The 24,442-nt window shown below is 55.2% G+C and overlaps 1 protein-coding gene across 3 annotated transcripts; it reads right to left on the bottom strand.

Moving 5' to 3' along the window:
• Positions 1 to 107: 107 nt before the first annotated feature.
• Positions 108 to 24,110, bottom strand: TRPV6 (transient receptor potential cation channel subfamily V member 6). 3 transcript variants are annotated; one of them, XM_027573581.2, is made up of 18 exons: positions 24,077 to 24,110; positions 23,261 to 23,355; positions 18,844 to 18,959; positions 13,974 to 15,554; positions 6,635 to 6,732; positions 6,363 to 6,485; positions 5,847 to 5,984; positions 5,456 to 5,554; positions 5,156 to 5,331; positions 4,623 to 4,769; positions 4,328 to 4,540; positions 3,928 to 4,014; positions 3,751 to 3,827; positions 3,348 to 3,513; positions 2,927 to 2,993; positions 2,299 to 2,567; positions 1,175 to 1,281; positions 108 to 849 (listed from the first exon to the last, which is right to left on the bottom strand). In XM_027573581.2, exons 4-18 carry the CDS (start codon positions 14,099 to 14,101, stop codon positions 570 to 572), a joined length of 2,175 nt encoding a protein of 724 aa, XP_027429382.2. In that variant the 5' UTR covers positions 14,102 to 15,554; positions 18,844 to 18,959; positions 23,261 to 23,355; positions 24,077 to 24,110; the 3' UTR covers positions 108 to 569. The 3 variants fall into 3 exon arrangements, with proteins under 3 accessions (XP_027429382.2, XP_027429383.2, XP_027429380.2); XM_027573582.2 differs by lacking the exons at positions 18,844 to 18,959; positions 23,261 to 23,355; positions 24,077 to 24,110 and adding exons at positions 12,284 to 12,498; positions 13,337 to 13,560 and having other exon boundaries at positions 13,974 to 14,098; XM_027573579.2 differs by lacking the exons at positions 13,974 to 15,554; positions 18,844 to 18,959; positions 23,261 to 23,355; positions 24,077 to 24,110 and having other exon boundaries at positions 6,635 to 7,387.
• Positions 24,111 to 24,442: the final 332 nt, after the last annotated feature.

The following is a 24,442-nucleotide window of genomic DNA, read 5'->3' on the forward strand; positions in this document are numbered from 1 at the left end:
AAGGGCTGGGAAGGCCTTGGAGGAGGAACGCAGGGCCATTGCCAGCAGGCGACACCACCCAGCTGAAGGCACAAGGGTGCAGAGCAGGGAACGACTTTATTGGAAGGTAGAAGGTGGCAAGGCTCAACCAGCTTCACCCCACCCCCAAAGCGGTACCTGTCCCCCCTCACTCACGCTTTCCACAAGTCTCCCTCCCAACTGTCTGGAGCACCCTGGGAAGGGCTCTCCCCTTCCCACCGGAACACTGGGGTAGAGACGGCAAGCCTGTCCTTAAAGTGCTTTGCTCTGACAGTGCAGAGTACTTCCGTAAGGCCGAAGAGCCACGCAGCCTGGTCCCCCTGCTGGCACCAGCCCTGTGCACGGGGTGAGGTGAGGGCCACCTCCCTCCTTGGTTTCTGTTCGCCCCAGAGCTGAGCAAGTAGTGGTACGTGGGGCCGTTACTCCCAGCCGGCGTTCCTCAGAGTGCATTCTGCTTCCCCCTGGACCTGGGAGATCAGACCTCTAGGTGTCTTGGTGGTGTCTTCTGATGCCCCCAGGAAAAGGAGAGCAGCCGCCGGGGCAGCGCGCGCTCAGATCTGATATTCCCAGCCTTCCCCATCTTCCAGAGCCCTGTTGGTCAGCCCCCTCAGTTCCCTCCTCAGGGTGCCTTGCCGGAGCCTCTCCCAATTGGTGCTGCTGTGGGACGTACTGCGAGACACTGAGGGGGTGGAGAGGGACAGGTGGGGGCCGAAGGGGTGGCCCAGCTGCAGTTTTTCGGAGGCTTTGTCCAAGTCGTCGGAGCCCTGGCTGTGGAAGGCCTGCACATAGCGCCGCACTCGCTGCCGGTTGAGATCCTGTCTGTCCTCCACCCTGTGGAGCAGGAGGCCATGAGAGGCAGCCGGGGATGGAAGGGCTGGTTCCGAGCCCTGCCCGTGTCCTGCGCTCAGCCCCTCCCGCCATGACTGGCCTTCTTCCTCGTGTGCGGCTGGTGTGGGCACAGGAGCTCCAGCCCCTCACCTGCAGCCCCAAGCACCTCGTGGGGCCCCTCCCTTAGCAGCAGGGATCCGGTGTGGGGACCTCAGGTCAACACAGGTCAGTGGGCAAGGGGCCCAGGGAGCGGACAGCCTGCACAGGGCCCCGGGGAGCGGGAGGTTGTCTGAGCAGAGGGGCGCCCGGCCCTGCCCCGGTCACTCACCGTAGAAACCAGCGGTCCCCCAGCCCATACTCGCGCCCGCAGATCCCCGAGCGAGGCCACAGGCAGCGAGGCAGCTTCCGCTCCAGCATCACCGTGGTGGCCACCACCTGTGTGTGGGGACAGGTGGGGCCGTCAGAGGTTGGGTACAGAGAGCGAGGGGTGGGGACAGGAAAGGGTGCTGGGCAGAGGAAGGACCGTTTAGCAATCGCTAGGAAAGGCAGGAGCTCATGGTCTCCAAGAAGGGACAAGCGACACCCCCAAGCTGCGGGGAGTGGTGGAGTCAGCTTGGTTGACCCTCTTCTGTGGGAGAGAGTCAATGGGACATGAGCCCCACAATTCTCTGCCCGGCGACCTGACATCCGTACTGATCCTGCAGGAGGTTGAGAGAACTCGCTCCAAGGAGACAGGAAGGAGGGCAAAGCAAACAGAAAGGGATCCTCAAGGCCACAGGATATTTTGACCCTACCGACATAAATGCCATTTAAAAATGCTAACATCCTCCTGAGAAATCTAATATCAATACATTTGCATGGAAAACATATTTTCCTGAGGAAACCCCATTTAGCCAATTTAGGGCCTTTTAACTCTGTTTCCTACACAGCACAGCTAGGCGCCATTCAATTTAGGGGATTTTCATTTTTAATTCTGCTGAAATTATTTTCTAAAGTATATTTTCAAATGATTTGATTCATGGAACGGCCTTCTGTCTCCATCATGATGATCTGACTGAAGATTACTTCTGCTACTCTGGGAAGTTTTTGTAGCATTTTTTTTTAAACCCGTCCAATTTTTCTGGGTCCGATTTTACAGACTAATTTACTAAATGTCCTTTTAGTCACCATTAGCTTTATTTCTTGTTGGTTGATTCCTTGTGGACTCTTCTAGAAAAGCCTGAGGTTTTACTTTTTGAGAAAACTATGAGGATTCTTTTCAGCCATCCAAGTACTGCTCCGTTTTAGTGCCAGTCCAGCTCTTTTGGACACTCTGCATTATTCTGTGTACTGCGCAGCGACCACGTAGACACATGTCGGGTCAAAATATCCTGTTTCTGTGCGAGCTCAGCCCCGGTCCCTGGCTGGGAGGGAACCACCTGCAGTAACCCTCCCGGCCGCCAGGGGGCTCACCTGTGCCCTCCAGAGCTCATCTCGCTCGTGGGCCACCCGCCAGTGAGTATCACCCATCATGGCTATGAGGAGGTTGAGCATGAGCAGCGTAGCAATGATGGCGAAGGCAGCGTAGGTGATGCTGTACATGAAGGGCAGATCCACGTCGTAGTTGGCAGGCCCATCGATGACGGTGAGGAACAGCTCGAAGGTGCTGAACAGTGCCATGGGGTAATCGTAGAAGTGGCCCAGCTCGTCGGGGTCCTCTGTCTGGAAGATGATATAGAAGGCTGCTCCACCCAAGGGGATGGAGAGTTACCATGGCAACCATATACGGGACTGGACCGCGGCCAGCTCTCTGCTGCCCAGTTCAGTGCCGCGCCCCTCATCTCCGGCCCTCCATGGCTCCGTCCTTTGCGTTCCGATATTCCCTTATTTTCAGGATGCCTTATCCTGATCCCAGGACCCACGTCGCCAGAACACTCCCAGCTTTGTCTCCCCTCCGAGGGACGTTCCATCTTCAGACATAACAGCCTTGTATCTTGGCCTTCCCTCCCACCTCCCCCCAGGTTTATCCACAGCCATTCTGCGCTCTCTGGGCTCCTCTAACCTCTCCCCGCCAGGGCTCCATCCCAGACAGATGACTTACCTGAGGCAAAGCCCAGGATGACTACGGCCATCAGCCAGCAGAACCGCATCAGGTCGCCAAAAATCATCTAAAGGGAGGAGGAGAAGGAAAATACCTCCACCCAGGTCCCCTGAGCAGTTGCCCCTTGCAGCCTCTCACACGTCTAGCCCCGTGAAGCCCAGCAGCTCCACCCTCCAGGGGTTAGACACTATGGCTGCATGCCAGATCCACTTGGCCTGTTTGGGCACGGCCCTCGAACTAAGAATGGTTTTTACATTTTTAAAGCATTGAGAAAACAACAAGGCGGAGGAGAAGGATATGCAGTAGAGACCATATGCGGCTCGCAGAGCCTGCAAATCTGTTATCTGGCCCTTTACGAAAATGTTTGCAGCAGCCCCTGCTCTGGGACCTCTCTCTAGAAAGCTTGGGGGGAGGCACAGACCTTCTGGATCATGATGGTGAAAGGGCCCAACATCTGGAATCCTCGGGCGAAGTACATGACATTGCACCAGCCCAGCACCAGCGCGAAGGACATGGGCACCACCTCCCCATTGGCGTTCGTGAGCCGCATCACCATGGTCACCAGCACCATGCAGGCGTAGGTGATGCTGAGGGTGGGGAGCAGAGGGGGGTGTGAGAGGACACTGGGATTATCTTGGGGGACGTAAGAGCAAGAGCGACTGAGGGAGGCACCACCCACACACTCAGATTTGGCCTTCGCAAGTTCAATGACACAGGGCAACACGCATCGCTGGAGAAGGCTCTCTGGACTTAATTTTCTCCAGGGATTGTCCAAGGGGTCAGGAATCCAGGGAGGGAGGGAAGGGATTGGGGGAGAGACTCACATGAGGACGTGAAATGGTCCCCCAAGGATGGTCTGTCCAAAGAAGCGAGTGACCCCCACCCTGAAGATGTCTGGAATCTGGAGAGGGGCCAAGAAGACACTAAGGTACTTGCAGCCTGGGGCTCAGGCTGGATCCCTGGGGCAAGCAGCCTCATCCTAGATCCTGCCCACACCTCACCTCAGCAAGCAGAATGATCACAGCTCCGATGACGGTCACCAACTCCCCCACCAGGCGGATGTCATCCTTGCGGGTCACGTAGGCCTCCTGAGAGGGAAACACGGTCAGAACACTCAGGGCTTCCATACATCTGCCCCGCCTGCCTCTGGGCACAAGTCAGTGTCCAGTGTGTAGGGTCACTGGTCCTGTCAGATTCTTTATAACCTGTTAGGTTTGGCTATCTTGGACTCTGCTTTTTGAGCGCAGGTGTGTTTCCACCTGTATGTCGAGTCTGTGCCTAAGTGTTTGGGAGCTGGGCATGGGGAGAAACGGGGGTTGTCAAACAGGAACGTGACGCAGGTCTGAGAAAGGGCAGAGGGCTGACGCCTGCCCTGAAGCTCTGCTGCTCCTCGGATGTCACCTGAAGCAGCTTCTGCTGTAGGATGGTGTTGTCCCGGGGACTGGTGTGGTTACTGGTCCTGGGCTTGAGTGGGCGGTAGATGCAGCACATGGTGAAGCAGATGATGTACAGCAGGTAGATGGCGCCCAGCATGCAGAAGTATGGCCGCCCATATCTCTTCCACTTGAGGCTCACCAGCTCTTTCACTGGTGTCTGGTCGAGGATCTGGCGAGCCTTCAGCGGAAAGGAAAGAGAGCAAGCAGCTCAGAGACCCCGACTCCCCTCCCTGGCTGCTTTCCCACCCAACCACCCCTACCTCCCGCTTCTTGGTGGTGATGATAAGTTCCAGCAGAGACTGCTCATCCCCCGAGGAGTCGATCTCCGTGAGGTCGTAGAGAGTGGACGTCAGCGGCCCGTACGTCCACTGGATGTGCTTCCGCTTCTGCATCAGGTGCTGGAACATCTGGGAGGACACAGCGGGGAGTCCGAGCGTCAGTGGGAGAAGCGGCCGCGGGAACCACGCCACCCGAGGGGGCTGCTGCCCGCTCCTCGGCACTAACGGGCAGTCGGCGATGCCCACGCCTCTCTGCTGCGTGAACCCCCTTTAGTTTCTGCTTCTCCTTCTTTCCCACAGACCCTCTAAGGACCGGAGAGAAGAGGACAGGCCAAGGGAACAGCACTTCGGGTCACCAGAGCAGAGCTCCTAGAGCGCCACTCTCCAAGCTCCCGGTCAGGGAGGCTGCGCGGTTAGCGGGGGAGTGCGCGGTAAGGGACGCCGCCCCGTGGGGAGCTCGGGGAGAAGGAAGGGTCTTTAGGAGGACGCCCTAGGGCCAGGGCAGCATCCCTCACCACAGTGTTGCCCTCCACTCCGGCCAGCTTGAACGGGGTGAGACCCTGGTGATTGGGCACGAGGTCCAGGGACTGCAGGTGGTCCCTGCGCCCATCGTACGAGAGCAGCAGGTTGTACATCTGGCAGGCAAAGGTCTTGTTGGGCTGGAGGATGAGGATGTGCAGCACGGTGTTTCCTGCGGGCGGGACGCGGGTGTCGCGCGGCCATTGCACCGAAGGCCCCGCTGTTGCCCGGCCCACCCGGGGCCCTGCCCTCACCGCCCCCAGCATCCCGGCTCCCCTCCCGACCCCAGCTCTTACCCAGGGAGTCCTGGGCCCGGATGTCAGCTCCGTGCTCAATGAGCAGCCTCACGATCTCCTCACTGCCCACACAGGCAGCAAAAGACAAAGGGTGCTCCCCTGTGGACACACAGGGCTCCGTGGCGTGAGTGCCCGATGGGACGGGCAGTGTCCCTGAGCGACCGCCTCCTTGCCCCCCACGTCTCAGCTCTGGGCTTGGTGACACTTGTCAGCAGAACCAGAGGCAGGGATGGAGCAAGTGCCGGTGGGGAGAACTGGCTCTGGCCTTAAGCCCTGTAAGGCCTGACCCCTTCCAGCTTTCCCAGGGCCTGGAGCCCGCCTCAGCCCCCCTCCCTTTGCTCCTGCCCGCCTCCCCGCGGCCCCTTCCTCCCAGCCCTGGCCCTGCTCCCACCAAAGTAGATGAGGTTGCGGGGGCTGCGGCGGAAAGCTGTGCCTGTAGCTCTTGCAGAGACGCAGGCTCCGTGCGCAAGCAGGGCTCGCACCAAGTTCACGTTCTGGTTCACGATGGCTATGTGCAGTGCAGTCTGACCTGGCCCAGAGACAGCTCTCAGTCACGGGGTGTGGCCCCAGGACCCTGCAGGGGTCCCTCCCTTATCTACACCCTGTGCTCCTCACCAGGGCAGCCTGAGGGGGGGGAGGGAGGAGGAGCCCCTGGGCTGGCAGGGTCCCCGGGGAAGCCAGCTGCTCCCTTCTCTTCCTGCTCTAGGCCCCTTGCTAGGTCTCAGGGGGCTGGTGCTCTAATGGTGTGCAGTGAGGATGATGAGGAAAAAGGGAGACGGAGAGAAGCATGGAAACTAGGGGTCTCAGACGCCCTCTTTGGTTTCCCCAAATGATCCGCCACAGAGACTGACTTGAAATATGCAGCAGGTCACCCCTTCCCACCACCCTGGGCCCCTCGGCCCCTCACCCTCATACAGCTGGGATGTCATGGGCTCGAAGACCAGCTCCGGGGCGGCCTCCATCAGCGCCATGGCAGCCTCCAGGTTGTCATAGAGGGCTGCTACGTGCAGTGCCGTCTCCCCCATGGCTCCTGGCATTGACAGAAAGAAGAGTCATATGGCTTCTATGGAGCAGGGGGATGGTGACAATAGGGACTTGGCGGCCCACAGCAGAAGGTGCTGGGCCATCCTGGGAGCCATGTGTGTGGGTCTGACAGGTGCAGAGGGCTCTGCCTCTTACCTCTCTGGTGCACCTCGCACGCCTCATACTTGAGTAGCTTGTTGAGAGCCTGGACATTGTTCTCCTTGGCAGCTAGAAGGAGAGGAGACTCCCAGATCCTACAAGGGAAAGGGATCAGAAAGGTGGCAATGGCGAGCATGCCCAGTTGTACAATGAGGGGTGATGTCTGGGCTCCGTCACATACAAACATGTGCACCTCAGCGGCATTGAACTTGATCCAGGGAAGTGAGGCCATCGGGCGCAAAGGGCTGTCTGATTTTTTTTTTTTTTTCTTGACCAGTTAGTTAACCCAAACCAACTATTCCCCCTTTCTGCTTGTGGAGGAGAGCATCAGCACTGGTTTCCTATCCCCTGGGTGCTGGGACCAGAATGAGTGTGAATGTGTTATCTGTGCATATCGAGCATGGAGGGGAGGAGTTTTACGTAAGTATTCATTCACCTCCTGACCTACTGACCTCTGGAGCAACCCTGTTTAGCTTCACTAAGTGCCCTGTGATTACCCCCCAAGATAAGCCTTGTTTTCATGGACTAAGGGTACAAGGAATTCCTCCCTCATATTTGTGAAGGAAGTCAACATGTAGAGGCTAGCAGATTTCCTCCAGTGGTGCGATGCTCTCCTTTCTAGACCTTCTCAGCAACGCCCCTTGATCCCGGCACTTTCCTCCTGACAACAGCCTCCTCAGAGTTCCATCAGAAAGCAACAGTGGATCCTTTCTGTTCTGACCCCTAAGTCAGAGTATACTCTCTTCCTACTTCCTGTCTGCTTCTCCCTTGTTTTAGGCCAAAAAAAAAAAAAAAAAAAAAAAAAAATCGTTTTCTCTGACTCACCAGATCCTCTCTTGAGTTTTATTCCTACGATGAACTAAAAACCTAGATTATAATCACAACTTAGCCCAACTAAGACCCATGGGGCCCCCTTTATTCAATTTCTCTCTTGGCCCAAAGCCATGGTCTTTTTATGGGAGCTAAATGAAATAACCCCATTTAGCCATAGATGGCCCACTATGTGAATGGGAGCTCACACACTCAAGGACTGGTGGCAGGAAATCAACTCCAAGAGCTGGGATTGGGGGGCAGTCAGGAGAGGAGGAATGAGCACAAGACTCACATCTCCCCAAATGTGGGCCCCAGCTCCCCACCCCCCATGCCTCTGTCACTTCAACTTTCAGTGTTCTCTCCCCACCCAAACCCTACCTCCTGGTCCCTGCTGACCCTCATCAGTTCATGTCTTCATTTGCTATTCTGCCCCTTGTTAGCAAAATATTCCAACTACAGTTTCCCTGTGCCCTATTTGCCTCCGATCCATCTTTCTCCATGCTGCCAAGGTGCCCCCTCTAAATGGCAGTACCATCATGGCATAGGAAAGTCCGCCCTTAAATGCCCACAGAAAAGGAATACAGAGGTCCTTTCTAGACTCTGTGCGCCTGCCTTTCTATTCTCTCCTCCTCCCATTCACTCCCTATGCCTGATGCTCCAGCCTCACCGCCCCCGAGCACCCTAGTCCCCCGATACCTGCGCCACACACTCTTCCACCTGGAACCCAGCGCCTCCATCTCACCCTGTTCATTGTCTGTTCTGTGACCCCAATGCCTCGGACTGTGCTCCGCACGTGGTAGACACTCTCCCACTATCTGCAGAATGAATGAATTTGTAGCAGTGCCAGAGGGTAGTTTGGCCTTACTGCCCCTCCTTATTATCCCCATTGGCCACCCCTGAAGCCAACCTTAGGCAAACATAGAATCTAAGTAAAAACCAGTATGCTTGATATATAAACACAGCTGCAAAGAACATTTTCTACACCCCCTTCCCCACCGCCGCCGCTGCCTTTCCGACAATTTGCCCAAACCCCTCCTCTATAAATATTCGAGAGCCAGCTCTATCCCCCAACACACACAAGCACCCACAGGCACCGTCCCCAGGAAGTTTTCCATACTATTCTCTGGCCTTTTATTTTTGCATCTTTCACTGTGTGTTGTGATTAGACTGTCTCTTCCTCTATACTAGGGGTGCGTAAGGGCAGAGGTCAGTCACTTTCTCATCTTTATATCCCTTCTCTGCCCTCCTTCAATTAGCTTCTGGCTCTATGCCCTATTCGGACTAAAGTTAACGGCAAAGTTAGAAATGGATCCAAGGGGGCTTCTTACCCTAGTGCAGAATTCTGCTCTCTGCTCCCTAAGACATGAGTGGGGAGGCTAGTTGGTAGCCTGACTACAGACACCCCTTTTGGTCCCTACACATCTCCGAAGCCCACAAATGTCCCCCACAAACCTCCCTTCCTACGTGCTCTTTTTCTTGCCTTGCCGACCGCCCTAGTGACCTGGGGAACGAGGAGTTACTGTCCGTCTGGGCTTGCCAAATAAAAATTCAGATGCTCCATTAGATTTTAATTTTAGGTACGCAAACAATAATTTTTTAATATAATTATGTTCCACGTCCAATATTTGGGACATACTTACACTAACACTTTATGCACCATTGATATGAAATTCAGATTTAACTCCGTGTCCTGTACTTTATCTGGCAACCCCAGTCCAGACTACACTCTGGGTGAAGAATCACCTTATGACCCAACCCAGCAAAGTGTGTAAAGAACTGGTCTCTTCTGGGTGGCAAACTCCAGAATCCAGCAAAAAAGGGGGCAGCATATGTATGAATGGTTCTTGAGGGGCATCAGAGAAATTACTTGTAATAGCATCAGGGGACCACCAGGGGACAGCAGAGAAAGCCCTCGGTCCCGTTCTTGGCAGTCAGGCTGAGCTCCCAAAACCTGACTACCCTTGGGACCCATAAAAAAGGCACAAGAGCAGACTCATCCAAAGATCCCTGTGCCTGAGATACGAGTGCCTTCTACCATAGCAACCCAGCACAGAAGTTTAGATCTGGAGCAAAATCTATGCATCTTCACAGGGTCTCTGCCACACACCTCCCTAGGGCAGGAAGAGGAGATACTGATTAAAAAAAAAAAAAAAAATGTTCTGGTTTGAATGGTTAAATTATACTCATTCCCTTCCAGGGGAAAATTTTACTTCATTTAGTAGAATACTTAACATTACTGCCAGAATCTCTGATTCACAAATGGTGGTTTGGAGCTGTGGTTCTCAACCAGGGGTGAGCCCCTTTCCCCTCCCCCAAGGAATTTGGCAATGTCCAGAGACATTTTTGGTTGTCACAATGGGGGTGGGGTGGAGGGGTGCTCCTGGTGTCCGGTGGGTAGAGGGCAGGGATGCTATTAAGAAGCATCTGACACAGGCCAGTCTCCTGTAACAAAGAATTGTTTTCTGTCCAACATGTCCATCCTGCCAAGGTAGGGAAACTCTGAGCTACAGGCAGAATTATTCATAAACCGTCTTTTTAAAAAGAGGATTCTTCACATTAAAAAGAATGAGAAATTCCCTATATGTGTTTTCTTACAAATGGTTAAATATTTAGCTAGGAGAGAAACAAAAAGGTAAAGTCTTTTAAGCACTCACTGATTAAGTAGCAAAAATAAATTACAAAGAAAATCTGAAATTATAGCAGTGTGGATGTAGAATGTTTTATTTTCTGACCATTAATTATGAAAACGAATGGTTTAGTTTAATGTTAAACCGGTAGAAATTGTACTTCAAACCCTCACCCATTTTTTTGACAGTACGTAAAACCCCGTCCTTCCCCCTGAAATTCCCTCTGGGCCACCACATGAGCATCTCTCCCTTCCTTTCTCCCTGTTCCCTGCACTTTGTCCTCTCCGCTGCTCTTCCTCCTTACAGATGTGTACACGGATGTGTACAGGTCTATGTGCGCACAAGCAAAGTTTTCTATTTGGTTGCTGGAAACAAGACAGAATCTAGAGTGCCTGGGAGGAGAATTCAAATCAGAATTTTAGAGCTAGGAAGTTGCTAGAAACCTGGTCTATCTGTTCATGCCCCAGATGGAGAAGGAGGACTGGAGTCCCGAGGTGACCTGTCTAAACAAGTCAGAGGCAGAGCTGGGAGTGGGACCCCCTTTGGCCATTTCTCTGTCCCTGTTCTCTGGGTTGATCAGGCTTTGGAGAGGGCTGAGAGGCACAGGGGGTTGTGTCCATGGGCACCCCTTCAGACAAGCATACCATTTGGGAAGGAGAGGGCACACACAAGGCGGGAGCTCAGGGTACAGGTTCCCGGGTGGATACAGCTCTGAGAGGAGAGGTGCCCAGCCCCTCGAACTCCTGCCAGCATCGGGGGTTGCCTTTTGACTCCCATGGTTGTTTTCATCACAGTAAATCCCATTTGTTAAGTGTGCTTTTCAGCTTCCAAAGCAGCATCTTCCTTATTATCCCTCTTGCCCCTTACAGCCCTGTGACACAGGCTGAATGATTCTTTCATTTTTCAGAAAAGGAAACTGAGGTAGCACAACCAAATTGCTGCAAGGAGATCACGCAGAGTTAAAAGCAGAATGTTTGGCCAGGAACCTAGCCTCGGGCTCTCACCACTCAATTATGTGGTTCTTCTAGTTTTATGGCTCTTTCCAGTCTTTCTCAGGGGGAGGGGGTCAGCCCAGAACCATGACCACAGACGCAGGAAAGAGCAGTCCTGTGTGAGGAGGAGGCATGCACCGGCCACCTGTGGGCCACTTCCCCCCAGCTCGGGCTCTTGGCGACTGGATGAGGAAGCCAAAGCTCAGGGGGAAAGTGGTTATTTGCAGACTTGGAGTCGGGCCGTCCTTCTCAGGGCTGCAACTCTAGCCCATGTGCCTGCAAGCATGCATCTGCGTGTATTTACTGAGGCACGAAGTCCCAATAGACAGGAGAGCCCCAGAGCTTACTTTTCCCAGACACATCACTTCACACATATTTATACAGGTATCTATCCAAACAGAGAACTTCCAGTGATCATCACTGCCTTCCCACCGTCTAGAGGGAGAGAGAAGGTGCCAGCAACAGGGTTGGGTGTGAGCCTCCGGGAGCTGGCCAGCATACCCCCCCACGGGGCAGAAGCAGATACCACAGCATCCTCCCCTGTGGCCCACGGCACTTGCTTACACCCTTCTTGGTGAGGACATTCCCCAGGCTCCCATGTCACCCGAGCAGATGCATACTGGTGCGTTTTGCCCAAGAGAACGTGAGCTCCTGGAGAGCAGGGATGTTGTGTTCATTTTCTGCAAATCTAGCAGAGTGCTTTATGCTCAATAAGTAGTTAATACATTGAATCTCAGGAAATAAGACAATTCGAGGTCCAGGGAGAGAGGAAGAAGAAATGGGAGAAAGGTATCGTTCAGCTTGGGTCTGACAATGTGGATTTAAGCAGAGGTGGTAGTGGGACTAAGACCCAAGACACATCTGCTAGAGAGGGAGAGGGATGCTGGGTTCCTGATCATCCTGGAGAGACCATAAAGCCTGCCCCTCTCACTGGACCATGCTCTGGATTCCCCCACCCCACCCAGAGGCCCCCTCTGAGCTGTTGGCACGAATTCTGACTTCATCACTAGCTCACTCTGGGCCTGCCTTATTCCCCAGGGGATAACAGGCCCTGCCTCCCATAGGTTTGGGGTTATAGAAGGTGAGGTAGGTGCTCGTCATGTTGTTTGCTGCTTTCTGCCATCAGCCCACCTCCTCGCCCGTCAGTACTGTCCTCACTTACACGGTCCTCTATTTATCTAGTTGCCTCCAAGTCTTCCCTAAGGTTGGCTCACCGCACAGCCTAGGACGCTTCCCTTTCCGGCCATTTCAGTTTCCTTCCTGGGAGTGCCCAGCTAGTGGGGAGTCAGTACCCCAGGCTCTGACGGGGAAGAAGAGGGCCAAGACACTGTGGAAGCAGGCAGGGAGATCAGGAAAGGAGGGGATCCCTCCAAGTGGCGACATCAGGCCTTCCTGGACCAAGGCTGTTAGAGCAGGCCCCGTTGATGGTCTGGAGAAGAGACAGGGGCAGAGAAGACTAGTGGAAGCAGCCAGGCTGTGGTCCTTCACTCGGTCTTTGCTTTGTTGGCACACACAGCAGCTCTGCCGCCCCTTCCAAGCCCCAGGCCTTTCTGTGCTCTGTGTCTGGCTCCCCCAGCCCCGGGGTCCTGAGTGGGAAGGGAGGAGTAGAACCAGGGATGGCCTATTCTCCAACAACAGTGCCATTCTGTGCCTAAAGACGTCATCAGCCAAACATGCGCTCAGCCCCTACTCTCCCAGGCCCGGGGGGAGAGAAGTGGGCGGCTGGTGTGAGAGTCAGGGAAGCCAGCACTCAGAAAGGAGCACGCCCCCCAGCCCAGAATCCTGGGGCAAAGGAAGAAGAAACACAGGCACTCCCATCAGGCTTGGGCAGGCCTCTGCTCTCAGAGATGGAGAAAGACCCTCAGGTACAAAATCCTTGGGCTTTCCTCTATGAATCGCACGTATTATCTGCCTTGTTAGGGACCCTGGGAACGCCCCCACAGGAGCACTTCCTGCTAGCCTGCCAGGTCCGGGCTGGGGAGGCCCAGGGAGTCTTCAGAGAGGACATCTCATGCGGGGAAGGCCTCAAGCTTTCCCCTCTCCTCTCCTCTCCTCTCCTCTCCCTGCTGGGGGGGGGGGGGTGGGGGCGGTGGGGACATCAGAGTTCAGGGACGTTTTCAGGGGCTGGAAGCAACAAGTGCAATATCCTTGGGGCTCAAACTTTAGAGCCTCCTCTCCCATTCCTTGGCCTGAATGAGAGAGTGGGTGAGCACTCTGGTAACGTGGCCAGGCACCCACACCCCTCCCCCCAGTGGAGAGTCACGAACCCCAGGGCTGGGTCCCAGCTTTGTTCAGCTCCATGTCCGCCCAGTGCCTGGCATTCAGCAGGGCCCTGGGCAATGGCTGATGATGGTGATAGTGCACAGGAATGACAACTGCAGCCGCACTTTGTTGTCTGTGGCTCCTAGTGTCTGCAGTTCCTTCCTGCCTCATTCATTCACTCCCGCACACGTCCATGTATGTGTTACATGTTTCTGCAGGAAAGACTGCTCTAGGGGCAGGGAGTAGAGATATCGGGCATTGTCTTGACCCACCAGCACCTCTGGGGTGGTGTTTCCATGATGCCATAATCTTTCCAAGGCCCAGCAAGGTGGCTGGCCTTTAGGGAAGTGCAAGAGGCTTGCATACTTGAATTGGACCTTAAAGATAGTAGGCACCTGTGTGGGTGCCAGCCCCCTCCCCTTCCACCGGGCATCCTGGGGAGCTAGCCCCACAGGCCAAGACCTTTGAGGCAAAATAATCCCAAGGAGCCAGGCCTGGAAGCACAGTCTGTTCAAACAGAGGTGCCAAACAAAGACTGGGGGAGGGGGAGGGGGAAAGGGGTGGGGAAGGGGGAAAGAGGGGGAGCTGGAAGGGCGTGAGGGGCACGCCCGGGGGGTGCAGGGGAAGCAGATTGAAGCTTACCTCTTCTGCTGCTGCAGGTTCTGCTCATCTCGGCTCTGAGCCCACGACTCCTGTCTCTGGAACCATCTACAGAATTTTCTCCACAGGCAGAGAATGAGCCCCTTCTCTTTGGGCAGCGGCAACCCCATAGAGTGTAGGGCCGGCTCCTTGGGGGGCTGAGGCCGAGGCCAGACTCTGACAGGACTCAGCCTTGGGGCCACATCAGCCCCCCCAAGGGCCGGCCTGCCCTCTCCCTGTAGAGGTCCCGTCTCCTAGTCTCCTACCTCCCGGGGTCCCTGCGGAGTCTCCCTGAGGAGCCAGAGCGGGACTGCAGAGGGCTCTGAGGTTCTTACACTTGGCAGAGCTGGGACTCCCTCCTGCTGGCTCCTCCTCAGGAGCTCCTCCTGGGAGTGAGCAGGACCTGTGCAGACACTCCCTCCCTGCTCCCAAATTACCTGAGATTTAAAGAGACAGGCCAGCAGACCGGCCCTCAAGCTGCGGCCTGGCTTTCACTCCTTCCCCACCTGGGTCTCTCTCCCTGCCCCAGGGGCCAGTCCAGGAAGGGGAGGCCTTCAAAGAGTGGAGGCGTCTCCCTTGGACTTTGGGACACCTGGTGACCTTTTATAGAAAGACCTGGACAAGTCAGACTAGCCTGAGAGACTGAACCGAGGGAGGAGGGGAGGAGTCAGGCAGGCCTCAGGGATTGAGGGGCCCCCGTGGGGAGTGAGTAGCGCCCACCTCTGTTCCAGGGTCTTTTCTGGGCCTTTCTCTCCTGGAGATTTAGCTTTCCTTCACACTTCCAGTTTAATCGCTAGCCTGGCCCAGAATAGGTATATAAACACAGTGTGGATCAGCAAACTTCTTCCATAAAGGGCCAGATAGTACATGTAAATATATTAAGCTTGGCAAACCACATAGAGGCATATAGTCTCTGACACACATGCTTTGTTTTGTTTTGTTTTGTTTTGATAACCCTTCAAAGACGCACCATCCATTCTTAGCTCCACAGCCAGGGCATAAAATGAAGCTGTGGGCAGGATTTGGCCCCCTGGACTTCACAGACCCCTACCCTGGAATTCTAGAACCCCTCCCCAACACAGCATATATGTATTGGGTTACCAAATAAAATACAGGACGTCCAATTAAATTTGAATTTCAGATAAACAATGAAGAATTTTTTAGTATAAAAAATATATAAATATGCCTCCAGTATTGCAGGTATGTTCTCTTGCAACCTCTGGGGGTAAGTAGCCTCTCTTCACCCCCTATTGCCTGCTGGGCCCAGCTGAATGTTCCCATGTAAACTCACATCCAACTTGCAAGGCAGGTATTATTGTCCACATTCTACAGATTAAAAAGCAAAAAAAAAAAAAAAAAAAAGAACAAAGCCCAAAGTGGTAAAGTAAATCACCCACGTCACACAGCCAATTCGTGGTGGTGGCCAGATTCAGACCCACTCCCACATCCAGTGGGCGGATGGAGGCCCCAGGGGGGCGCGCAGTGGCTTACACAGTCACGGGGAAGAACGATGCCCATCCTGGTCCCACCGCACCGAACTCTGACAGGAGCAAGCTGTCATGGTCAGCTAGTTCAGCCTTCCTGCTGGAAAGAGACCAAAGCCTTGGCTGATGTGCAGTCCCATGGCACAGGAGGGGCCTGGGGCCTGGGTGTCTGGGCATTTAGAGTCACAGGTATGTGTGGGTCACTCCCTAGCTGCAGAGTCTGTTTTTTACTACCTGTCTCTGATTCAGAGAGCTGGAGGACACAGTGGGGGGGGGGGGAGAGAGAGAGAGAGAGAGTGTGTGTGTGTGTGTGTGTGTGTGTGTGTGTGTGTGTGTGTGGTATGTGCACGCGTGCATGGGTGTGTATGTGTAAGGGAGAGAGGGAGGCTGAGGGGCAGGGGTGGGGTGTGTCTGGGAGCAGGGCATAGAACGGCTGCCCTCAAATCTAGAAGGAAAGCCACACTCCTGTCTCCTCTGTTGGGCCCGAGGCCAGGCCATAGAGCCCTGAGCAAACAGTGCAATTCGATTAGCTGCTTTCCCCACCCACCCAAGGGTCAGTGGGTTCAGGTTGGGTGGTGGGGGGGAAGGTCCTGGGACCCAAACCAGGACCTTTGTGCCCATTAAACCGGTGTGTGTCTGCCTGCTGACCCGCCCACCTTCTCTTTACCGCTGGGCTCCAGGCGAAGACCCCAGTTCAGTCCCAGGTGGGAAAGGGAATAATGCAATGCGGTGTTTGTCCTGTGGAGGAGGGAGGCTGCAGGAGGACAGTCATTCCCAACTTTCTTTTCCTTCCGCCACTTCCTCCACCTGGTGCTGCCTCGGCATGGGGCACCATGACTTATGGGAAACTGAGCAGAGATTCAAAATGGGCATGGAGGGCTGGGAGGGGTGGGGGCAGATGGCTGGATTCGAGCTTCTGCCAACAGTGTCCTCTTCGTGCTTGGAGCCAACATCCTGTGCTTGGACGACGGGGAAGGCGGGCCTCGGGTTGGGTGTCGCTGTCCACACAGGTCCTCTCACATCTGAAAGCCACATCCCCTGTTCCTCCCTGGGGTGGCTGGCTCTGAGGGGGCAGGGAGGATGCCCTGGTGCTCCTCCTGTCTTGAGGAGCCTTGCATGGCTCCCCACCCCACTCCGAGTCCATGCTGGGCAGCACCTCCTCCCCGGGGGAGGACTCGGTTGCAATGCCTGACAAGTATGCAAATACAGGAGGCTGTGGGTCCAGGGGCTGAGGCGAGAGGGAGACTGGAACTCAGGGGAGGCTGGGCACGGCTGCTGAGGTCCTCAGGCAGAGGGGCAGTGGTCTACCAGGGTATGATGGGCCCCTGGTGAGGGCCATGCTGGCGGGGCTGCGGTGGCTGGGGAGGTGATGTGTGTATCCGTATGGGCAGGACAGGAGCACAGCCCTGCAGGGGACGCAGATGCTGCATGCGGCTGACTTCTGCATTTCCAGCGTGGTTTCCCAGCCGGGGCACTACTGCTCTTTTCAAACAAGTAATTCTTTTTGGGGGGGTCCGTCCCATGCATTGCAGGATGGTTAGCTGCCACTCACCAGGTGACAGTAGTATCCCCTTTCCTCAGTCGTGATGACCAAAAACGTCTTCAGACATTGCCAGATGTTCTTTGGGGGCCAAAGTCACTCTCCACAGAGAACCACTGATTTAGGGCAAAAAAGCGTATACATTTCTTCTTTTCTGGTTTTGCCCCTCTTTTTGTTTGTCCTATGTCTATCAATGTTTCCCTCTGTTTTTCCTCTCTCGTTGGCTCTCTTTGCAATTGTATCCGCTCCGTCGGTCTTAGACTGTGCTAGCCTGTGTGGGGTTTTTGTGCATGTGTATGTTAGGCGTGCATGTATGTGTGGCATGTGATGTGGGGGGGTGTGTGTGTGTGTGATGGTCTATAATGTGGGATATATGCATGGAATATTTAGTCATGTGTCCATGACTCTGAATGATCTCTCTGGAATGCTCGTTTTTTTTCTTATTTTGATCTCTGCTCTTTGTTTCCTTGTCCGGCTGACTGCGTCACCCCATCCCTGCTCCCCATGCCCTTTGGGAGGGTGTTTCCTTTGCTCTGCCGGTGTGGTGTGTGGTATGTGGTGTGCACAGGGCTGCCGACAAAGGAAAAACAGGAGAGAGGTTGTGAGGATGGAGCCAGCACAGGGCAGCGAGGTCAAAACCGCTGCTCACTCAGCTTGGAGTTTGTTCCAGTCACTGGGTTCACAAGCCCTGTGTGCCAGCTCATAAAGCCTGCATGGAAGCGGGTGTCAGGTCAGCAGGTGAACATGGGTGTGCACACCCCCCCCACACACACACGCATGCGCTGAGCACTGCCCAGGGACGCTGCGGATGGTGGACTGCTGAGCTGCCTGACTGGGAGCCAGGCGTGCTGGCCTCTATCCAGGGCCGGATCGGGGGCTACCTGGGGGGCAGTTTGTGCTCAAAACCCTCCAAGGTCCTTTTCAACTCAAACATCCTATGATTCCAAATGAAGAGGAGTCACCTGAGTTCCTTCAGGTTTCATAGGTCAGGAGGTCTACATTGTTGCAGAAGGGTCACATACTTTCACCCAAAATGTGACCTTCGTCCCCAGCCCCCTTTCCTTGTCCCTGTTGCTACCCGTGGCTCCATCCCTTTGCCCTCATTTCCTGCACCCTCCAGCCCGGACCGGCCTATGTGCTCACACCATCGGGGACGCTGGGCAGGAGCTCCAGCCTCTTTCTGCTTGCTTGACAACATCTGGTCAAGGCCCAGGGGAACACGATTGGGGCGCTGAGCTGGTGGCAGAAACAGGGCCCGGGAGGAAGGGCAGAGGCTGCGACAAATGGCATCTTGCTGCTGGCTCCACCTCCTCGGATAGGCATGGGCACAGTATTTGGCATGTATTTATGCATGGAATATTTATGTCAAACGGACCAATGTGTCATAGCAAGATTTTAGAGCAGCTCTGCTGTGTGTGTGTGCATAAGTCTGTGTTACTGGTCTGTAGATTTTCAAATTCACAGGTATTGGTTCAGTTCTCCTGGACCTTGACCCCATATTCTTTGCAGAATATGCCCGAAGGGCATAGGTGGGCTGTGGGACGGAGGGGAGCATCCTTCTTGACCCATGCCCATGTCCCTCCACTGTCAGCCATTCTCCCCTCCCCTTCCATCTCCCCTCAAATGGAAGATTTTCTGAGTCAACCTTGAGAGTTCTCCTTGGGCTGGCACCTCCTCAGAGCATCTCGTCTCCTAAACCCCGCATCTGGAAGGTGAAGCTTTAGAAGGAGCCCCGCCGAGCTCTGCCCCAGCCTCCTGCTCCTTCCTCCCCAGACCCTGAGGTCTATCCCTCCCAAACCCAGACCCCTCTGCTCAGCCACCTGCCCCATCTTCTTTCGCCCCTCCTTACCTGGAACTTAAACATTCCTCTCCAGCAGGTGCTTCAGCCAGCCACGAAAGAGGCTGAAGGGTGTGTAGCCCCCAGAGACTTTTCCAAAGATGCCAAATGTGCCATGACGCTGGTTTCTGGAAGAGGTGAAAGAGAGCAAGATGTGTAACCCGGATGGCTGCATTCCAACCACAGTTGGACCAGAAATCACTATGGGACCTCGGCCAAGTTACTTACCTTTGAGTTTCCCGATCTGCAAAAATAAGGACTCCTCGGTTCTCAAGTTTTCCTATTCCCTTCCACACTCCACTCCCCCAGACAGCCCCCCTCAGCTCTAGGTGCAGACAGGATGGAGCTCAGAGCAACCTCCTATCTCTCAGGTGGAATGTGTCTGTCTTTCCCTCTGCATCACTGAAGCAGATGTTCTACCAAGCAGCGGAGAGAGAGAGAAGCTCAGCAGGCAGGACTTGTGGCCCCATGGCTTCTTCTGATCACCCTCTGGCCTTATAAATGGCAGGATCCCATGACCCCTGAAGTTCTAAGTGGGGAGGGGCTAAAGCTCCCCAACTAGGACAATTCCCAGAGCGCTGACAGCCAGAGACGAGGTTGTGGTCATCCGCCAAGGCGGGAAGGGGCCGGCTCTCCACTCCACCCCATTGCACTCTGGGCCGTGTTTTCCACGCTGGGCTCGGGGGGTGTGCGGAGGAAGCCGTGGGTCCACTGGGCCCAGAGTAAACAGCATTGGTTTGGGGCTCAGGAGAAAGGGTCTAGCCATTATCCCAAATTGGATCACTGTTATTTAAAACCCCAACCAAAAGCGTGTGCTCAAACTGGAAACTATAGCCTTCTCCACAGCGGTCCTCGGTGGCAGCCCTTTATCAGCGAACTGGCCCCAGACTTGTCCCCACCTGCACTTCTTATTCTTCCTCTGTCCCCACCCCAACAAACTCAGTGAAAGGGCAACGGGCCATGATAAGAACTCTTTCAAATTCTATTTATTTAGCTCAAGCACTCACGCAGACACCCCAGCGCCTTCGTCATAAAAAACAAGCAAAATGCCAGACTTGTTCTCAAAGTAGGGGCAATTGTTCAATGCATACATACAGGCATGTGCACACTGGGAGGGGAAGGTGGGAGCAAGCGGTCTGCTTTCTCCTGAGAGCCCTGGGTGAGGACTCAAGGAGCAGCTGGGAAGGAGCAGAATAGGGGAGGCAGAAGTGGGCTGGGGTTCGGGTGCAGGACTCTGGGAGGCAGACCTGGGCAGGAGCTGGGGCTCCTCTTCCCAAAGCTGGGCTTGGATGGACTGCAGCGAGGAGAATGGGAGGCTTCCCCACATGGCAAGGCAGGTTCCGGGGCAGATACCTGAGCAGGGCGTGGTGGGAGGCTGAGAGCTAGGTGGAGAGGCAGGGGCCAGGGGGCCAAGAGATACAAGGGAGGGACTGAAGCCAAACAGAGCATTCTGCAGAAGGCTGTTGGGCTATTCCAGACCCACCTAGGCACCAAGGGCCTGAGGTCATTGGTCAGGCACTACAGCAAGAGACACTAGGAAATTAGGAAATACAAGGATCTTCACTGTCATGAGCCTCCCCCACCAGCCGTGCCCACAAGGCATGGGCTTCCCCCCGCCCCATGGTGCCCGCCGTGTGTGGGACCCTGTGCGCGTGGCAGTGTGGCTGGTACTGGTACGTGCATGGGAGCGCTTGGTGGAATCTCCTGATAGGGATCGGCTCACAGGCCCTGGGGAATCAGCACTGCCATCCACAGGCTGTGCCCTGGGGACAGTTCTCAGGCCACCGGGTCCCCTCCCTGATCCCTCCCCCTTCTCCTGGCCTTGCTGAGGTTCCCAACTCCAAGAGCTGACTTTGATGTGTCCCCAAGCTACAGGGAAGTCCAAGAACCATGACGCACTCAGGGCTGGGCCTAAAATCCTTACACACAGACCAGAGTACAGGAGACATCAGAGCACAAGGCTGCCTGTCGGAGTCTACGTGGAAAGTGCTAGCGTGTGATTCGAGGTTGTGTGCCCATTGTCGAGGGGAGCTGATGGATGTATTAAAATGCTTACTGGCTAGGTATGCAAGTGCCATGAGCTAGCATCTCGCCTGGGCGCCTCTGGGTTCTACCCTCGGTGTCAGCCCTCACTGCAGGCTGGGTGTAGAGGGTGGCGCCCCTCCCACCTGGGTTGGATTTGCCCATCTGTCCACACAGGCGAGCGAGGGAGCCATTGTGGGGATAGGTCTCTCCAGGGGCCCAGAAGCCCAGATTATTGTCCTGCTCTGCTTTGGTGAGATCTGTGACCTCAATCCTACAATCTCTCCAAGAATCAGCTTCCTTATCAATAAAATGAGGATAGAAATCTTGCCCTATTTACTCCACAGGGTTGCTCTCTGGGTTAGAGAAGATAATGGGCACAGAAGACTTTATGTGCCCCAGTGTCACATGAATGCAAGTCATTTGCTTTATCATCTTTGCTTTGGTGGGAGTATTTGAAATTGAAACATCCAGGAAATAGCTTTCTAGTAGAAACGTTAGACTCTCTTGTTTTAGGGGCCGTGAATCTTGTAGGGGAAAGAGCACGGGCCTTGAGACCAAATACATTTGGGTTGCAGGTCAGACTCTGCTAATTACTAGTTGAGCTTGGGCAAATTAGGCCACCCCTCCGAGCTTCAGTTTCCCTGTCCATAAAATGAGCACAGTCACGCTCAGGTGACCTTAGGCAAGGAGCTGCCTCTCTTTGGGCCCTCGTGGCCTGTCTATAAAAGGCTGACAGGAGTTGGCTCACAGGCTCCTTGTGAGCCCGCATGAGGCTCCTGGCCCACAGCAAATGCACAGTAAGAGCCTCTGTTCCTAGTCCTTCGTCCCTCTCTTCTGTTGCTGTTTTTGTGTCCTGGAGCCCTTTCAGTAACCAGCTTACCCTCCCAGGGGCAAGTCCCTCCCCCCCTCCCCCCCCCCCCCCCCCCCCCCCCCCGCTCCATGGGACCAGTGCAGCCCCGACCTCGGGGCGTTGCCACCTGCACGGAGTGGATTTCTGTACCGTCCATCCCACAGACCTCACCCCTTGTCCCTCCCAGAGACAGTTCCATCGAACTCCCTTGCTCACCGCTGAACTGAGCAGGGATGAAATAGGGTCTGTGGCATGTCCTTTACACCAGCCCTCGGAACCCCATCAATCCTGCCCCATTTCAGCAAGAGACCTCACATTAATTATCTGGCTCATAGACTCCAGCTCATCCCTTGAAGCTTAACTCAAAATCACATTGTCTCTTGTTTTGCCTCTGCCAGGGCTGGTCCCGCCTCCTCTGTGCTCTAGCTTCCTTCTTCATGCCCTGTCTGAAGGACAGGACTGCGTGAACACTGTCCCCCTACCTGCCTGTCTCCCCCAACTGGCAGAGCCTCACAGGAAGAGATTAGAGCACATCACAGCTTCTTTCTCCCCATCAGAGCACCTGGTAGAGAGTATATGCTGAACTGTGTTTTATGGAGAGCGGTCTGTGCTGAGGGAACTGCAAGGTGTTTAGTGGGTACATTTCCATTCCTGGGCCCCGAAGGCAAAGGTGGGTCAGTGTGTGGGAGAGGGGCCCTGAAGGTGACGGGGGAACAAGGGGCGTGGCAGGGGGCCCTGCAAGTGTATGTACGTGTGTGTGTGTCCTGGGAGGGGGGGGGGGTTGTCAATCCCCAGCCCACACACAGAGAAAATGACTTCCGCCGCCCTTGGAGGATTCATTAGCCTACAGAAGGTGGGGAAGGGGGAGCCCCTGGGATGGAGGGGAGGGTGTGGTATGTGAGGCAAAGCACCTGGGGCAGCAGCCACTCCCTCCAGCCCACCCTCCTACTCTGAGCACCACCTCCCCAGCTGGCCGGGGACCCCAGGGGAGGGGTGACCCCTGACCTAAGACCTAGAGGATGCTGGGACAGAGGCCACGGGGACTGGGTGCTGTCTTCTTGCCTACCAGGTTCACAGGAGGAGGGAGCGAGAAGGTGAAGAGGCAGACACTTCCTCGTGCCTGGGCAAAGGGAGAACAATTTGCCACTGTCCTCGGTGGACCTGGTTTATGTGGGGTGAGCAGGTGTCGGAGTCTGGGAGTGATGTTCTCTGACCCAGCGTGGAGGGAGTCTTTAAGGACTCAGACAGAGGTCACCTAGTGGATCCACAGTCACTGGTTTCTCTCTCTCTCCCTTACCATCTTGTTTCTGAATCAGAAGGAGGTGCTCCGTTAGGGTTGAGGAACAGCAGAGGGAGTGACAGCATCAGAGAAGTGAACTAGGGGAAGGCAGAGATACTGCCATGACAACTGGTAACCTCCAGACGATCTTAGTGACCCACGTGCTTCCATGTGCGTGCTGCTATTATTGCCACGACCATGGCAGGACAGGTGGACGAGGCAGAGGTCATCAGCTAGTACTACGGCAGAGTGGGGGAACCGAAACTGGGTTTTACCTGCACCCGTCGTCCCTAAAGGGCTCCACAGCCTGGTCAGGAAGCAGTTAGGGAAACCCGTCCAGCAGCAGGAAGGGAAGCAGAAGGAAGCACGGCTGGAGGGAGATTGGCCCTTTGAGAGCCAGCTCCGGGCACGCGCGCATGCGCAGGTCCCCCGTAACCGGAGCTCAGCACTGCCTGGGCGAGTGGGGACCCACGCTCGGTCCCTCCAGCTGCAGCCTGGCCTTGCACAAGCCTCGCTCCCTCGGGCCCGTGGCCATAACTGCCGCCTCCTCAGCGCCAGGGTTAACAAAGAAGTGGCACAAACAAAGGCAGGTGTGTCCAGTCCTGCCCCGGGTGGCTCCTGCCTGGCTGCCCCCCCTCTTCCCCGGCAGAGACAGGGGGCCACGTTACCCGGCCTCTCCTGTTGGTGTGACACCGGTCTAGGTATTTCTTTCCCTGCACATTTCTTATTTTTCCTTCATTAGCCTTTACCAATGGGCTTGGCCAGGAGAAGTCAAGGATTACGGACACCCCGTCAAGCACTTTCTCAGCTGTTCACTGAGTGATCTCGGGTATGCAGGGGCCTAAGGGGTGCCACAGTTTGCCCTTCCTCGAGCTCCAGTTCTCTGCCTGTCTCTGCCTTGCGCATCGGCCCCGGGGACCTCCAGAGCCAGCCCTTACTTCCCTCATCGCTCCCTTCCGCTCTCCCTGCTTGGTGGGTCTCAGCGCCCCCGACCTTACCAGCACAGCAGCACCAGGGAGGGACCTTGACCTCTGCCCTCGCTTCCCAAGGCCAGGCAGGCCATTCCCCCAGGGCTACCCAACCATTCTCACCAGAACCCAGCGGTGTGCCAATAAAACACTTCATCAACAGCTAGGAGAGGACGTAGTTTTCAAGTCCAGTGATGCCTGTGGGAGCAAAACCTCCTGTGCCTTCCTGCCGCTGGTCTGTGAGGCACCCAGGAACAAGGATTTTCTGCATTCTGTATTTTGAAGTAACCAAGGAGGGAGGAGACAGGAAGGGAGAATGGTAACCGTTTGGGGTACCCAAAGAATTCCTGAGGCAGGAACATCGGCATTTCTTTTGCCCTGTTCCCCGTCCCTGTTCTGGAGCCCCGTGAATAAACCTGACATCTGCCTGGCAGCACAAAACATGTGCCAGCTATTTTAACCCTTCAGCACACGGTTCACTAGCTGCAT

Source organism: Zalophus californianus, chromosome 12, assembly GCF_009762305.2.
Source record: "Zalophus californianus isolate mZalCal1 chromosome 12, mZalCal1.pri.v2, whole genome shotgun sequence".
Classification (NCBI taxonomy): domain Eukaryota; kingdom Metazoa; phylum Chordata; class Mammalia; order Carnivora; family Otariidae; genus Zalophus; species Zalophus californianus.

What these genes read in the sequence shown, in the direction of transcription:
- TRPV6 (XM_027573579.2), bottom strand. Translation starts at nt 6,869, where the DNA reads ATGGCCTCACTTCCCTGGATCAAGTTCAATGCCGCTGAGGTGCACATG. An exon ending in GTGCGAGGTGCACCAGAGAG is followed by an intron (nt 6,486 to 6,634) that starts GTAAGAGGCAGA and finishes TGTCAATGCCAG; the next exon opens with GAGCCATGGGGGAGACGGCA. An exon ending in TCACCACCAAGAAGCGGGAG is followed by an intron (nt 4,541 to 4,622) that starts GTAGGGGTGGTT and finishes TTTCCGCTGAAG; the next exon opens with GCTCGCCAGATCCTCGACCA.